This window comes from Uranotaenia lowii, chromosome 2 (genome assembly GCF_029784155.1).
Source record: "Uranotaenia lowii strain MFRU-FL chromosome 2, ASM2978415v1, whole genome shotgun sequence".
Classification (NCBI taxonomy): domain Eukaryota; kingdom Metazoa; phylum Arthropoda; class Insecta; order Diptera; family Culicidae; genus Uranotaenia; species Uranotaenia lowii.
Genome location: NC_073692.1, coordinates 392,491,987 through 392,506,647, shown reverse-complemented (window position 1 = coordinate 392,506,647; position 14,661 = coordinate 392,491,987). Strand labels below are relative to the sequence as shown.

The following is a 14,661-nucleotide window of genomic DNA, read 5'->3' as shown; positions in this document are numbered from 1 at the left end:
AACACTTAATACATTCATTGAATGTGCTACTGGTAACCACAACTAGAACACATACTTACTCTATCTAGGCAGCCGACCGGAAGCTGTTACTACCTTTTGCATTGATAGCCTATCTTAAACTGTATACCACGATTATTCAGATGGGTCAAAGTCAAATGAGTGCCTCTTATCTGGCCAGATTTTATCTTATTGCGTGTTCAGAGCGTCCAAAATTAAGGCAGCTACAATTGTATTGATTGGCAATTTTCTGACTCTGTGATGAGTTTGCCTCATATAGTTCGAGCTTGGTTAATTCATTAGTAATCGTGTAATCGTGAGTTTGGATTTCCAGTCAAAAAATGCTTATAATCAACTACGTATAAGTTAGATTGTGGTAATTTTCAGAAAGGTTTAGTAAAGTCTTAATCTGGAAGCTACTGCTAATCAATTCAAGCTTTGAAAGATAGCTTACATACGTACACTAAAACAGTTGATTACCAAGTATAATCGCGGTACAAAAATGAATCGAATCCAAAAGCCGATGGTCATTGTAAGACCTACCGGTACCAAATCAACGTGTTAAGATGTTGCTGTTAGCCCTGCTGGTGGCTTTAATCGCAGTAGTTCCTTCGAAGGCTGACTTAAGCCAAGTTTGTATAGGAGTCAACGCTGGAATTTTCCCCCATCCGGACCCTACCCAGTGTCATCTGTACGTTTCGTGCATCTTCGAAAGATATTTGGTATATCAATGCGAAGCTGGATTGATTTTTGATGCAATTTCTCTTGAATGTGTACCGGGAAACCAAGAAGAGTGTGGAATTGGTGAAGTGGACCCAAGATGTTTGCAGGTTTCGTTCGGAGTGTTCGAGTATGCGGCGGATTGTGGAAAGTTTGTTTTCTGCCAGTTGAGAAGGTCGACTGAGTTTGAGTGTCTAAACAGGGAAATCTGGAGCCAGGAGGAAGGTGTTTGTATTCCCGGCAACAGAGTTACATGTCAACCTGGAGACGTTTTGTGCATGGGTCGGCCCAATGGATTGATTCCGTATCCGGACGATTGCAGTCGGTACGTTGCGTGTTTCGGGGAGCTTGCCACATATAGAAGCTGTCCTCGTGGTTACATCTTTTCAGACGAACAATCACAATGCGTGGTGGGAAGTGCCAGTACTTGTCAATCATCAGAATCCGTTTGTCAGTTCTATCCAGATAGGAAACATCCCCATCCGGATCAATGTGACATGTTCATTAGACTGAGTCGATTTGGGGTCATTTTCGAATTTCTCAAACCCTGGGGTCTTAAAAGTTTCGTTTTGTCCTAAAACTCATCCATGATTTTTTGCAGAATTTTTAAGTAACGTTTACATGAGTAAATTTGGACTTTTAGGTTTGTATGGGAAAATTTAAAATTTTGTACTGAAAAACAAACATGGTTTTTCTTTTTACTCTGGTACCAAGCCATTCAACCCTTCATGTGCCAATTTATAAATTTCTTAAAGGAAATTTTCCGCTTAACAACATTGTCGAAGGCCGTAACTTATTATCTCTTCAGACAACGAAGTTATAACCAATTTAATGAAGGTATGTCTTTTGGCATTGAAGGCAATTCAAATAAACCCGCAACACTGCCGAGTACAAACGAGAGATTGCTTGACTGATTTGCTCGTAGATGTTTTCTTTCAAATTTTATCATACTAGTTTCTTCGGAGCGATTGTTGTTTACATTAGAAGCCATCTTTTGATGTTTTCTATAAATAAAAATAACTATGCTTGAAAGGCTGGCATTCAATTAATTGCAAGCGCATCAACATTTCACATAGAGCTGGAACAGCGAAACAACGAACCCCACACTCAGTATTAAAAACATTAAAAACATATATTAGAATCGTTTTCGCTCGGCCTGTTCTTGACCGATATTCACAAATGTGATATCAAAATGAAGATAAAAGATTCATTTAGCATTTTGTTAAACAAAATTTGAGAACCAAATCATGAGGTTTTAAGAAAAGTTGCTTCAACTGAGCGCCTTTTGCTGAAACATATTCCCCCGGGTAACCATAAAAACATATGCAAAATTCGGATGTTTCATGTATTTAAATTTAAAACGAATACCTAGAATGTATCTTTTTATTATTAGAAACTCAAATCTTTTTTCGATCGAAACTCTGGCATTCGTTGAGGCCAGCTTGTTGAGCGAAAATGTATTCATGGCGTTTTTCGAACGAAAAAACTCCATCTGCTGCTTCAGAAACCATTTTAACACATCTTTCGACACCTTGGCCGTGGCAAAGCCAATTAGGGACTTCCATCGGCTGGAGTTTAAAAGCTTCAATTTCTTCAAATTTCAAATCACATGTCAGTATCGGTTCATCTACACGATCCTCCCAACTAATTAAATCGATCAAATTTGTTGCGTTTATGATTATATTCGGTGATTTTCGCGTTCGGACTGATTTATCGCCAATGATTTGTTTTTTTTTTTAATTTGCACAGATATTTGGAACATAATAAATAATAAATTATAGGTGCAATTCTGTTTAAACATATTTTGGAATCAAGATTTCATTAGAAAAAAGTGCACTTAATGTCATAAGTATTTTTGTTCTAAAAACGCCATGAATACATTTTCGCCCAGCAAGCTGGCCGCAAACAGATACATTCTAGGTATTCGTTTTAAATTTAAATACATGAAATATCCGATTTTTGCATATGTTTCCGCAAAAGGCGTTCAGTTGAAGCAACTTTTCTTAAAACCTCATGATTTGGTTCTCAAATTTTGTTTAACAAAATGCTAAATGAATCTTTTATCTTCATTTTGATATCACATTTGTGAATATCGGTCAAGAACAGGCCGAGCGAAAACGATTCTAATATAGGTGTTTTTAATACTGAGTGTGGGGTTCATTGTTTCGCTGTTCCAGCTCTATGTGAAATGTTGATGCGCTTGCAATTAATTGAATGCCAGCCTTTCAAGCATAGTTATTTTTATTTATAGAAAACCTCAAAAGATGGCTTCTAATGTAAACAACAATCGCTCCGAAGAAACTAGTATGATAAAATTTGAAAGAAAACATCTACGAGCAAATCAGTCAAGCAATCTCTCGTTTGTACTCGGCAGTGTTGCGGGTTTATTTGAATTGCCTTCAATGCCAAAAAACATACCTTCATTAAATTGGTTATAACTTCGTTGTCTGAAGAGATAATAAGTTACGGCCTTCGACAATATTGTTAAGCGGAAAATTTCCTTTAAGAAATTTATAAATTGGCACATGAAGGGTTGAATGGCTTGGTACCAGAGTAGAAAGAAAAACCATGTTCGTTTTTCAGTACAAAATTTTAAATTTTCCCATACAAACCTAAAAGTCCAAATTTACTCATGTAAACGATACTTAAAAATTCTGCAAAAAATCATGGATGAGTTTTAGGACGAAACGAGACATTTAAGACCCCAGGGTTTGAGAAATTCGAAAATGACCCCAATTCGACTCAGTCTAATGTTCATAGTTTGCGATTCAAATGCAGCTTCTGGTGTGGAGTGCGGTTTGAATGAAGTTTTCAACGTTGACATTCAGTTTTGTGTACCGGGAAATCCTGACACTTGTGAAGTTAGCAGACCGGAAGTGGCATGTGGTGGTCGTCCCGATGGAATAGTTCCTCATCCTGATGAATGTAGACAGTATATCCTATGTATTGGAGGTAGTTCGATAGTTCAGGATTGTCCTCTGGGTCAAATTCTTCGACCGGAGGTTCCAGTTTGCGTAGCTGGAAACTCGGATACTTGTGAATTTATGGATGACGTATGTTCTGACCTACCCAACGGCTGGGTCGTGGAACATCCCAATCATTGTGATCTTTTTATTTTATGTGAACATGGGACAACAAATATTCACTCCTGCCCCACCGGATCAATTCTACGACCAGATATGCAGTTCTGTGTTCCAGGAGATGCGAATACTTGCACCAATACGCCAATCGGGGGTATGTGCACAGGAATTGTGTTCCCACAACGCTTCCCGCATCCGGAGCTTTGTGATCGGTATATTGTGTGTCAAAATGAAGAGATTATAATTTTACCATGCTTAGACGACCATATCGTAGAACCAGGTACAATCGAGTGTGTTCCCGGCAATCCAAATACCTGTAGCTTGTATACTCATCTTTGTTTCGGGAGACCAGATGGTCTAATAGCTCATCCTTCAAATTGTCGACGATTTATTGAATGCCGATCTGGTTTCGTGATATTGGGCACTTGCCCTGCTGGCCAAATTTGGGACCCAAACACTGGTGTCTGCGTTATTGGAAATACGGAAACGTGCGACAATTTGAGTGATTTTTGTGTTGGTCTCGCAGATGGAGTACATCCACATCCAAACTATTGTCACCTATTCGTACTTTGCTCGAACGGACAAACTGCGGTTCACAATTGTCCAGCGGGTGAAATTCTAAGACCGGATATGCAGTTCTGTGTTCCTGGAGTTGGATGTGAACCAACACCTCTGGAAAGGATGTGCGAGTCACGTGATGGTGTCAGATATCCGCATCCGGATTATTGTTCACTCTGGGTTAACTGTATCAATGGAGTGCCATCTGTTGAAAATTGTCCAGATGGAACAATTATCGAGCCAGGAACCATTCAATGTGTCGCAGGTAACAGCGAAACTTGTACATTACATACTCACCTATGCAGTGGAATCCAGCAAGATGTTCTCCCTCATCCTGATTTGTGCCACGTCTTTCTGCGCTGTGAGTCCTCACAAACTCTAACTTCAAGCTGTCCACGAGGAACCATTTTCCACCCAGACGCTAGACAATGTCAAATTGGAGACAGAGAGTCTTGCACGTCCCTTCAGAACACATGCACTCAACTGGCAGACCAGGTACTACCTCACCCAAACTTTTGCGATATAACCATTGAATGCCGAGACAGTATTACTCTCATGCGGATGTGCGCACCAGGCCTTATTCTTCATCACCAAATGCAAGTTTGCTCGCCTGGTAATGCCCAAACCTGTACCTTGAGGGATTTCAACACTATGTGCAGCGACCATTTGCAAGGTGTATTCCCAGTTCCCGATCAAAACCAATGCGCAGATTTTGTGATATGCAATGGTTTCATTCCATTGCTGCGGACATGTCGTACCGGTTCAGTTCTGCGTCCGAGATTCATCGAATGCGTCCCCGGCAACGAAGACACCTGCGAGTTCTTCCCACATATCTGTTTGTTCCGGCCTCCGAATGACATCATTCCTCACCCGATACGATGCGATATGTTTGTGATGTGCATTTCCGAGATGCCAAACATCGTAGACTGTCCCACTGGTCAGATCTATGTGGATTCTTTCGGATTTTGTGTTCCCGGAGACACTTGGACTTGCACGCCGTTTTGATGTGGCTCCGAGGAGAAAACAAGACTCTTTATTTTCTTGCTGACTTAATCATAAGATCAAACAGAAGACTGTTCTGCAATTGCGTATGTTAAGCAATAAAAAAGTGAAAACAGTAGTATTTATTTTTCTGTTTGTTTAATCCAATATCACATATCTCGTTCCAACAATTGAGTTTTATCTGTTGAGTTCTTTTAATCAGATACCTGGATACGTTATCTTAACACCTAGTACAAACGATATACAACTAGGTCAACCAATGGTTTGGGAACAGTATTAAGTTTGAAACGTTGTTGAATCAAGTTTGAATCGTTGTAAGGTCGTTGTTCCCTGATTATGCGGAAATCGTGCTAGCAAATATAAGAATAATGGTAAAAATCATGAGGCCACGGTTAATGAAATGAAAATATGACAGATTCAGTAAAGACACCAATCAATAAACATGTGCAACCCGAAGTTCAAGTCGTTCTGTTTGAATCCGGCATCCTTCAATCTTCAGAAGTGGGATAGTAATCCTGAAATCCAGCCTGGAAATACAAAAAGCATAAGAAAAATTTTCTAAAAACTATCAAATATGGAAATAAAGTCTTTCCAGAAGCATTCAGAAGCAGAATTCCAGCGATGCGCATTAGACTTCAAGAGGCACTTCGTAGGCCGGATGAACTGAAGAAATGATCGCGGAAACGCGTTTGATATTCAATGAGGTAATAAATATAAAACAAAGCGAAACCTCAACGAGAATTTATAGATGTTTCCGAATGTAGGAAAGTGAAAGATAAAAAATAGTTTAAGAAAAAAAAAACAGTGATTCGGTTGGGGATTAGATGTTTCGAAAAGAGGTTTTAAATTTTATTTCAACTTTGTATGTATTTTGTGAAGTTTCCGACAATGACTGGATTCGAAACGATGTACATCGAAGACAATGCAAAGGTCAGGATGGCCGAACTGAAGGGAAAACGTGAATGGGTATAGTTTTAGCAACTGATATAAACAAGGAGGCCAAGATAAAATGATTGTAAACGGATAGCGTTAGAAATGTAAAGTACAGATAGCATCAATAATGATCCGTAATGAGCGAAGATTAAATAAGCACAACGAAGCAATCATTCCATGAATGTCATTGCGAGGCTCATAGGTTTATTCCAATTACCCAAATAACGTTGAAAGTTTTAAAGCAGGCTACTAGACCAAGTTTAGGTTTAATATGAGGCTTAAAGAGTCATACAAATCAAAGTGTGTTACTTGAGTTAGTATTGAACTGCATACAATTTCCTATTTGGCAGGCGATCGGTAGACAATTTGCAACTCGAGACCCCATAAACCCAACCTTAGGGTAGTGGTCATATTACCTCTTGTTTTACAACTCTGATTCTCTACCTCCCCGAGGTGCTAGCTGGGGTGCGAGCAACCTTAGCAAAGATCGAGTACCCAACCCCGGTAGATGATTTGGTTGCAAGCAGACTGAGATAGGGGGTCCGTACGCGTCTGTTCTTCATGTCAGGGGCGGCGTGCAGAATTCAACAACGACCTGGTTGTGTTCGGAACAAGGCCCTGGCAATTTCACTTTCAATCGTCAATCGTCACTCAAAAATGAGCACAAAACGCTTCATTCGAAAGAGCTTCTCTTTCAGTTTCTCTTCACACCACTATGCTATTTGCTGCCTATTTTGCTGCATTGAAAATCTCGTTTGATGTGGAAATGGGAGATACTGATTGCGGCAGTTCAAAGCATCATTGAAGTTCTCTTCTGCTGACTTTTGAATTTCTTTCTTTCAGCCGAGCAGTGAATATGAGAGGATTCACTTTCATTCGAGGGATGAAAGAGAATTTTTCGAAAATGAATTTTTTTGAAGTGAGGGGAATGAGGAGAAATTTCAACTTCATTCTTTCTTTTCGACGATTCCGAGCCCTGTTCGGGACACAAAACAGCAACATCATGACGGTCCTCCAGTGAGATAGTGGGGTTAGCTGTGGGCCATGATGCGAGCCCATGACTGCAAAAAAACACATGCAACGAACAACAAATTTCGGATGGAAATCGGCAAAGACTCACGCGACAAAAAGGGACTAGCGATTGGAAACTTGGAACATGGAACTGCCGATCTCTTAATTTCGTGGGCAGTATCCACGTGCTCTCCAACGAATTGAAGAGCCGCAAATTCGACATCGTAGCGCTGCAGGAGGTATGTTGGAAGGGCTCCACGGTACGAACGTACCCAGATAGTCGTGCCATTTACCAGAGCTACAGCAACACACATGAGCTTGGAACAGCTTCTATAGTGATGGGAAAGATGCAAAAGCGCGTGATCGGGTGGTGGTCGATCAACCCACGAATGTGCCGGTTGAGAATCAAGGGCCGGTTCTTCAACATCAGCATCATCAAGGTGAACAGTGCTCACCCCGGAAGTACCGGTAACGACAAAGACAAATTTTACGCGCAGCTGGAGCGTGAATACGACCGCTGCTCAAAACATGATATCAAGATCATCATCGGGGATTTTAATGCTCAGGTTGGCCAGTAGGAGGAATTCAAATCGACATTTGGAAGGTTCAGTGCGCACCAGCTGAACAACGAAAATGGCCTCAGACTAATAGATTTTGCCGCCTCTAAACGAATGGCCGTACGTAGTACCTTTTTCCAGAACCGCCTCCCACACAAGAACACCTTGAGATCACCATACCAAACGCAATAACAGATCGACCAGGCTTTGAAAGATAGCCGGCACTTCTCGGACATCATGGACGTCAGATCCGGTCGAGACGCCAACTTCGAGTCAGACCATTATCTAATGATGGTGAAGATGCGCCCAAAACTCTCCGTAGTGAACAACTAACGAAACCGACGCCCGCCTCGATGAAATGTCACTCGACTGAAGCGCCAGACTATGTGCAATCGCTAGAAGCAGCATTCCCGGTAGAGGGCGAGCTGGACGAAGCTTCACACGAGGACTGTTAGGATACCATCAAGACAGCCGTCAACAGCGTTGCGGAGAACGTCATCGGACATGTGGAACGAACTCTACGGAACGACTGGTTTGACGAGGGTGTAGGCGGGTGATGGACGAAAAAAACAGGAGTGCAAAGAAGCACTCGTCGAAATGTGGAAAGTCACCGACACCGGAAGAGGCCGCGAGTCCGAATAAAAGCATCGCCTGGAGGAGGAAGAGCTCGAGGAGCTGGAGCAGCTGCAGCGTTCCCAAGAAACGCGAAAGTGTTATCAGAAACTCAACGCATCTTGCAAAGGTTTCGTGCCATAGGAGCAAGGACGGAAGCATCCTAATGGACTATCGTGAGGTGATAAAAAGGTGGAAGCAGCACTTCGATGAACACCTAAACGGCGCACATGCAGGAGACCAAAAAGGTGGGGGAAGCCACATTGCCGGCGTAGCCAACGACGAAGAGGAGCCACTCCCAACGATGAGTGATGTTAAGGAAGCCATTCGTTAGCTGAATTGCAAAAAATCGACTGGGAAAGACTGCATCACAGCTGACCTTATCAAAATGGGTCTGGACAATTTGTCCGATTGCCTACAACGGTTGATGGTCCGGATTTGGGACCAGAGATGCAAACTATTTTTCAGAAAACTCTGGAAGATTTTGAATGTCAGAAAATGTCTGGATGGCAAACTTTCTTTTCTTTTTTCTTTGTTGGTCGGCAGATCGCAATAGTTCAGATTTACTATTTGATCGTATCATCATATACATATTCTATACACTATCAATGCCAATCAGACCGTTGTGGTAGTATCGGCACTCGGCAGTACTACATTCTATGGCCAATTTCCTTCTGGAAGACAAAATCTGGAAAGTTGACATCACTGTCTGGGACACAGAACAGTTTCCGGAGGTGTGGAAGGATGGGGTAATACGCCCCATCTACAAGAAGGGCGACAAATAGGACTGTGACAACTACCGAGCGATTACTGTCCTTAATGCCGCCTACAAAGTGTTGTCCCGAATCCTACTCCGCCGCCCTACGCTACAAGCAAACTGATTCGTGGATAGTCATCAGGCCTGCTATATGGAGACCAGATATTCTCATTACGGCAAATCCTACTGCAAACTGAAACGCGAAGCAAGAAGGATTAGGTTGATGATTAATACATCCAAGACGAAGCATATGCTGGCCTGTGGATCCGAAACCGACCGAGCCCGTTTTTTCAGTAATAACAAGGTCACGATCGACGGCGACGAGCTGGAGATAGTCGAAGACTTTGTGTATCTCAGCCCACTGGTGACGACAGACAATAACACCAGCTGTGAGATCCGGTTACGTATTATCAGCTGATGTCGTGCCTACAATGGACTCCACAAGCAACTGCGGTCGAGAAGATTTAGTGCAACCTGTACACAACGCTCATAAGACCGGTTTTTCTCTACGGGCACGACACGTGGATATTGCTCGAGGAGGACCTCCACACACTCGGAGTATTCGGACGACGAGTGTTAAGAACCATCTTTTGCGGTGTGCAAGAGAACGGAGTGTGGAGAGGAAGGATGAACCACAAGCTCGCGATACTCTACGACGAACCCAGTATCCAGAATGTGATGGAGGCTGAACGGATACGCTGGGCAGGACATGGAATATTGTTCATCAGGTTATGTTGAGAGACGGAGCACCATTTAAATAAATAAAATAAATTTCTGATACCCTTATGATACTCTAGTCTAGACATTATCAACACATGCTCATTTCGTAACCTAATGATGACGATGACTGTGACGCAGTGCTTAATTTTTATCAGTTTAATTTTACTAAGTAATGGTGTGGCATCAATTGTATAAAAGTATTTAAGGTGTACATCTAGAAGCTTGAACACCCACACCTTAAAAAAATCAACCGGAAGCTTCTATTTACAATTACGCTGATAGCCTATCAACAACTGAACCTGTATAATGACTATCCAGATTGTTGAAGGTTGAATATGTGCTATTAATTTACAAATTTTATCTTATCGCTAGCTAGAAAACACCAAAAAGGTAATACTTAAACACTTTGGTTTTCTTCGCATCTAATAAAAAATGAGTTCGTTGTGTGGAAACACTACTCTTCGACTTGGTTAAAAAAGTCTATTCAGTTTTATATCCCTTCTCATCTCAATTATGAGCAAGTTCGGCTTGACACTTTGGACACGAATGTCAAATAGTTGATAACTATTTCTTATTAAATGAATCGCATGTTATAAATACAATACAATGAAGTTCACCTATGAGGTACAAACAGCCAACGTACCGAATTAAAGTTATTTCATGAAAGCTCTTTCAATTTGCTTGCAGCGTAGAAAGCGATAAAAACTCCTAATAAACAAATTCGATCCAAAGTTCAAATCATCGTCATTCTGAAGTGTATACGAGAAACTTCTTGTAAACGGTCTCAAAAACGAATAATTTAGATAACCTACCCGTCAAAACATCAACCTCTCACTCGGGTATTAGCTAGATCACCACCATACCAATAAAGTTTGATTACAAACTCTCTAATTGTACCTCCTATGAACTTGATAGCTAATCGGTACGAGCTGTGATAGATTAAACACTAATACTTGAGTGCCCAATTTTGATATCGAGGATAATCGCGTGGTACAAAAATGAATCGAACCCAAAAGTCGATGGTCATTGTAAGATCTACCATTAACTGTGAAACATTTGAAAAATGTTGCTGCCCCTGCTGCTGGTGATTTCTATCGCAGCAGTTCCTTCGTTGGCTGACTTGAGCCAAGTTTGTGTGGGAGTGAATGCAGGAATTTTCCCCCATCCGGACCCTACCCAGTGTTACCTGTACGTTTCGTGCATCTTCGAAAGATATCTGGTGTATCAGTGCGAAGCTGGATTGATTTTTGATGCGAATTCTCTGGAATGTGTACCAGGTGACCGGGATGAGTGCGGAGCTCGTGAAGTAGATGAAAGATGTTTGCAGGTTTCATTCGGAGTGTTTGAACATGTGACGGATTGTGGAAAATTTGTCTTCTGCCAGCTGGGTAATTCAAAGGAATTCGAGTGTTTAATGAGAGAAATCTGGAGCCAGGAGGAAGGTGTTTGTATTCCTGGAAATAGAGTAACGTGTCTACCAGGAGACGTATTGTGCATGGGCCGACCGAATGGATTGATTCCGTATCCGGATGATTGCGGTCGATATGTTGAGTGTTTCGAGGAACGTGCCACGTATAGAAGCTGTCCTAGAGGCTACATCTTTTCAGACGAGCGATCTCAATGTGTGGTGGGAAGTGTCAGTACTTGCCAATCATCGGAATCTGTGTGTGACATGAATCCTAATCGGATGCATCCACATCCGGATCAATGTGACATGTTCATAGTTTGCGATTCAAATGGAGCGTCTGGTGTGGAGTGTGGAACAAATGAAATTTTCAACGTTGACATTCAGTTCTGTGTGCCTGGAAATCCTGATACTTGTGAAGTGAGCAGACCGGAAGTGGCATGTGATGGTCGTCCTGATGGAATTGTTCCTCATCCTGATGAATGTGGTCAGTTTATACAGTGTATTGGAGGTAGTTCGATAGTTCACGATTGTCCTCTGGGACAAATTCTACGACCGGAAATACCTTTGTGCGTAGCTGGAAACTCGGACACCTGTGAATTTATCGACGGAGTATGTTCTGATCGCCCAAATGGCTGGGTCGTGGAACATCCAAATTATTGCGGTCATTTCATCTGGTGTCAAAATGGAGAAGTTCAAATTCATCCTTGTCCACCGGGAGAAATCTTACGACCAGACATGCAGTTCTGTGTTCCTGGAGATGTTAACACCTGTACTGATACGCCAATTGATAGTATGTGTAATGGAATAACAGGTCCAGTAATCTATCCACACCCAGAACTCTGCGACCAGTTTGTTGTTTGTCAAGAAGGAGAATTGTTACCCATTAAGTGTCCGGATGATATGATTGTGGAACCAGGTACAATCCAATGTGTTCCCGGTAATCAAGATACGTGCACTCTGTACACAGATCTTTGTGTAGGCAGGCCAGATGGATTGATAGCTCATCCTTCAAATTGTCGACTGTTTATTGAATGCCGGGCAGGTTTCGTGATATTGGGCACTTGCCCTGCTGGCCAAATTTGGGACCCGAACACCGGAGCCTGCGTTATTGGAAATACGGAAACTTGTGACAGTTTGAGTGATTTTTGTGTTGGTCTCGCAGATGGAGTACATCCACATCCGAACTATTGTCACCTATTCGTACTTTGCTCAAACGGACAAACTGCAGTTCACAATTGTCCAGCGGGTGAAATTCTACGACCGGATATGCAGTTCTGTGTTCCTGGAGTTGGATGTGAACCAACACCTCTGGAAAGGATGTGCGAGTCACGTGATGGTGTCAGATATCCGCATCCGGATGATTGTTCACTCTGGGTGAACTGTGTTAATGGAGTGCCATCTGTTGAGTCGTGTCCAGATGGGACAGTTATCGAGCCAGGGACCATTCAATGTGTCGCAGGTAACAGCGAAACTTGTGCATTACATACTCACCTGTGCAGTGGAATCCAACAAGATGTTATACCTCATCCTGATTTGTGCCACGTCTTTCTGCGGTGTGAGTCCTCACAAACTATTACTTCAAGCTGTCCACGAGGAACAATTTTCCTTCCAGAGATCAGACAATGTCAAATTGGAGATAGAGATACCTGCTTATCTCTCCAAAACACATGCACCCAACTGGCAGACCAGGTACTACCTCATCCAAACTTTTGCGATATAACCATCGAATGTCGAGATAGTATCACGCTTATGCGGATGTGCGCACCAGGCCTAATATTGCACCGTCAAATGCAAGTTTGCGCTCCTGGCGATGCTCAAACCTGCAGCCTGAGAGACGTTCCAACTATGTGCCAGAATCACCAGGGCATTTTCCCAATTCCTGACCAGACTCAATGTGCCGATTACGTCTTGTGTAACAATTTCCTACCGACTCTGCAAACCTGTCGATCTGGTTCGGTTCTGCGTCCAAGATTCATCGAATGCGTCCCCGGAAACGAAGACACTTGTGAGTTCTTCCCGCATATCTGTTTGTTCCGGCCACCGAATGATTTGATTCCGCACCCGATACGATGCGACATGTTTGTGATGTGTATTTCCGAGATGCCACACATCGTAGACTGTCCGGCTGGTTCCATTTTCCTGGATTCACTCGGAATTTGTGTTCCTGGAGATGCTAACACCTGTTTGCCTATGTAAAACGTTAACGGATAAGAACTCTTTCCTTTTCAATCATCAAATCACTTTGAAATCTACATAAAATTGAAACTTTTCTAAAAAAAATTGTTTTTAAATGGAATAAATATATGAATACCTAATGTTTAAATGTGTTTTTTTGTCCTAAACTAGAGTTACTTTTGTTAAACGGTACGACTTTACATGACAAGTAACTCGTCCAACAGCTGAAGATAGTTTCCTGGAGAAATCAGGAATCAAACCGAACCAACTGAAATAACATCGCTTCTAAAACCCGGTGTCAGTGATTTGTTTCATTTCCGGTAGCATCATTGTTGGGAATCATTCAATTTATTTTTCGATTCCAGTTTTAATTAAACCCTTACCCATCCCGGGGCAACCGACGACGACGGGATTTCGTTGACCAGGAAAAAACTTTTTCGGTCATGAATGGTTTCTGCTGGTGAGCAGTAAATCATTCGAGCACCTGTTTACTGACAGCATTGGTAAAGAAGAATAATAAATTCATCACATTGATCGAAAATTTATGAAATGTTGAAGTTTAGTTCATAAAATCATTTGGTTCTCAACAAAAAAAAATTAAACTGTTTTCTTCTCTGAGAGAAAATTATCAAAAAGTTTGAAACAATTTCACAAGAATAAGTATCTTTGTAGCATCGAAAAGCAGAGTGTACGGTAATTGAAGGAAAACAAATCGAAGGGATTCCAAAATTTAAAAGATTAAATCCATTTCCAGTGTAACGAAAACGTATCTTTTCAAACCCTATCACATCTCGAATGGAGGTCATCAATTCTGCTCCGAAACCACACTGTCGAAAATGATTGCCACCAATATAGGGCGTAGGTGGAATAATCATCATTTTTCCTTCGATCGAATTCCAAGGGAAAAAAGTTTTCCCCCGAAACGAAAACGATTGGATTTCGTCCCGGGGTTCGTCGTTCTGTGGAATGCAGAAGCTCTAACTTCACCCTTCAAGCAGCAACCGAAGGGAACGTGACTTTTCAACGATGGATGGTGTTTTCGAAAGAAAAAAAAAAATAAACCGAGTGGTGTCGATACAATTCCCCTATCCCAGGTACTGAATGGTGATTCATTAGCGTTATAGCAGCGGT

General features: G+C 41.9%; 3 protein-coding genes across 3 annotated transcripts; all 3 read left to right on the top strand.

Moving 5' to 3' along the window:
- The first annotated feature begins 411 nt into the window (after positions 1-411).
- On the top strand, positions 412-2,488 carry LOC129743281 (uncharacterized). The gene is made up of 2 exons (XM_055735266.1): positions 412-1,216; positions 2,467-2,488. The coding sequence occupies exons 1-2, from the start codon at positions 564-566 to the stop codon at positions 2,486-2,488; spliced, it is 675 nt and encodes a 224-aa protein (XP_055591241.1). The 5' UTR covers positions 412-563.
- Positions 2,489-3,467: 979 nt separating this feature from the next.
- On the top strand, positions 3,468-5,379 carry LOC129743280 (uncharacterized). The gene has a single exon (XM_055735265.1). The coding sequence runs from the start codon at positions 3,468-3,470 to the stop codon at positions 5,358-5,360; it is 1,893 nt and encodes a 630-aa protein (XP_055591240.1). The 3' UTR covers positions 5,361-5,379.
- A 5,605-nt stretch (positions 5,380-10,984) lies between these two features.
- LOC129747042 (uncharacterized) lies at positions 10,985-13,661 on the top strand. Its single transcript, XM_055741055.1, has one exon. The coding sequence runs from the start codon at positions 11,011-11,013 to the stop codon at positions 13,549-13,551; it is 2,541 nt and encodes an 846-aa protein (XP_055597030.1). The 5' UTR covers positions 10,985-11,010; the 3' UTR covers positions 13,552-13,661.
- The last annotated feature ends 1,000 nt before the right edge of the window (positions 13,662-14,661 follow it).

Excerpts from the sequence above, each read along its gene's own strand:
- LOC129743281 (XM_055735266.1), top strand. The coding sequence starts at position 564 with ATGTTGCTGTTAGCCCTGCTGGTGGCTTTAATCGCAGTAGTTCCTTCG. Across the intron at positions 1,217-2,466 it reads CATCCGGATCAATGTGACAT|ATATTTGGAACATAATAAAT; the intron begins GTTCATTAGACT and ends TAATTTGCACAG.
- LOC129743280 (XM_055735265.1), top strand. The coding sequence starts at position 3,468 with ATGTTCATAGTTTGCGATTCAAATGCAGCTTCTGGTGTGGAGTGCGGT.
- LOC129747042 (XM_055741055.1), top strand. The coding sequence starts at position 11,011 with ATGTTGCTGCCCCTGCTGCTGGTGATTTCTATCGCAGCAGTTCCTTCG.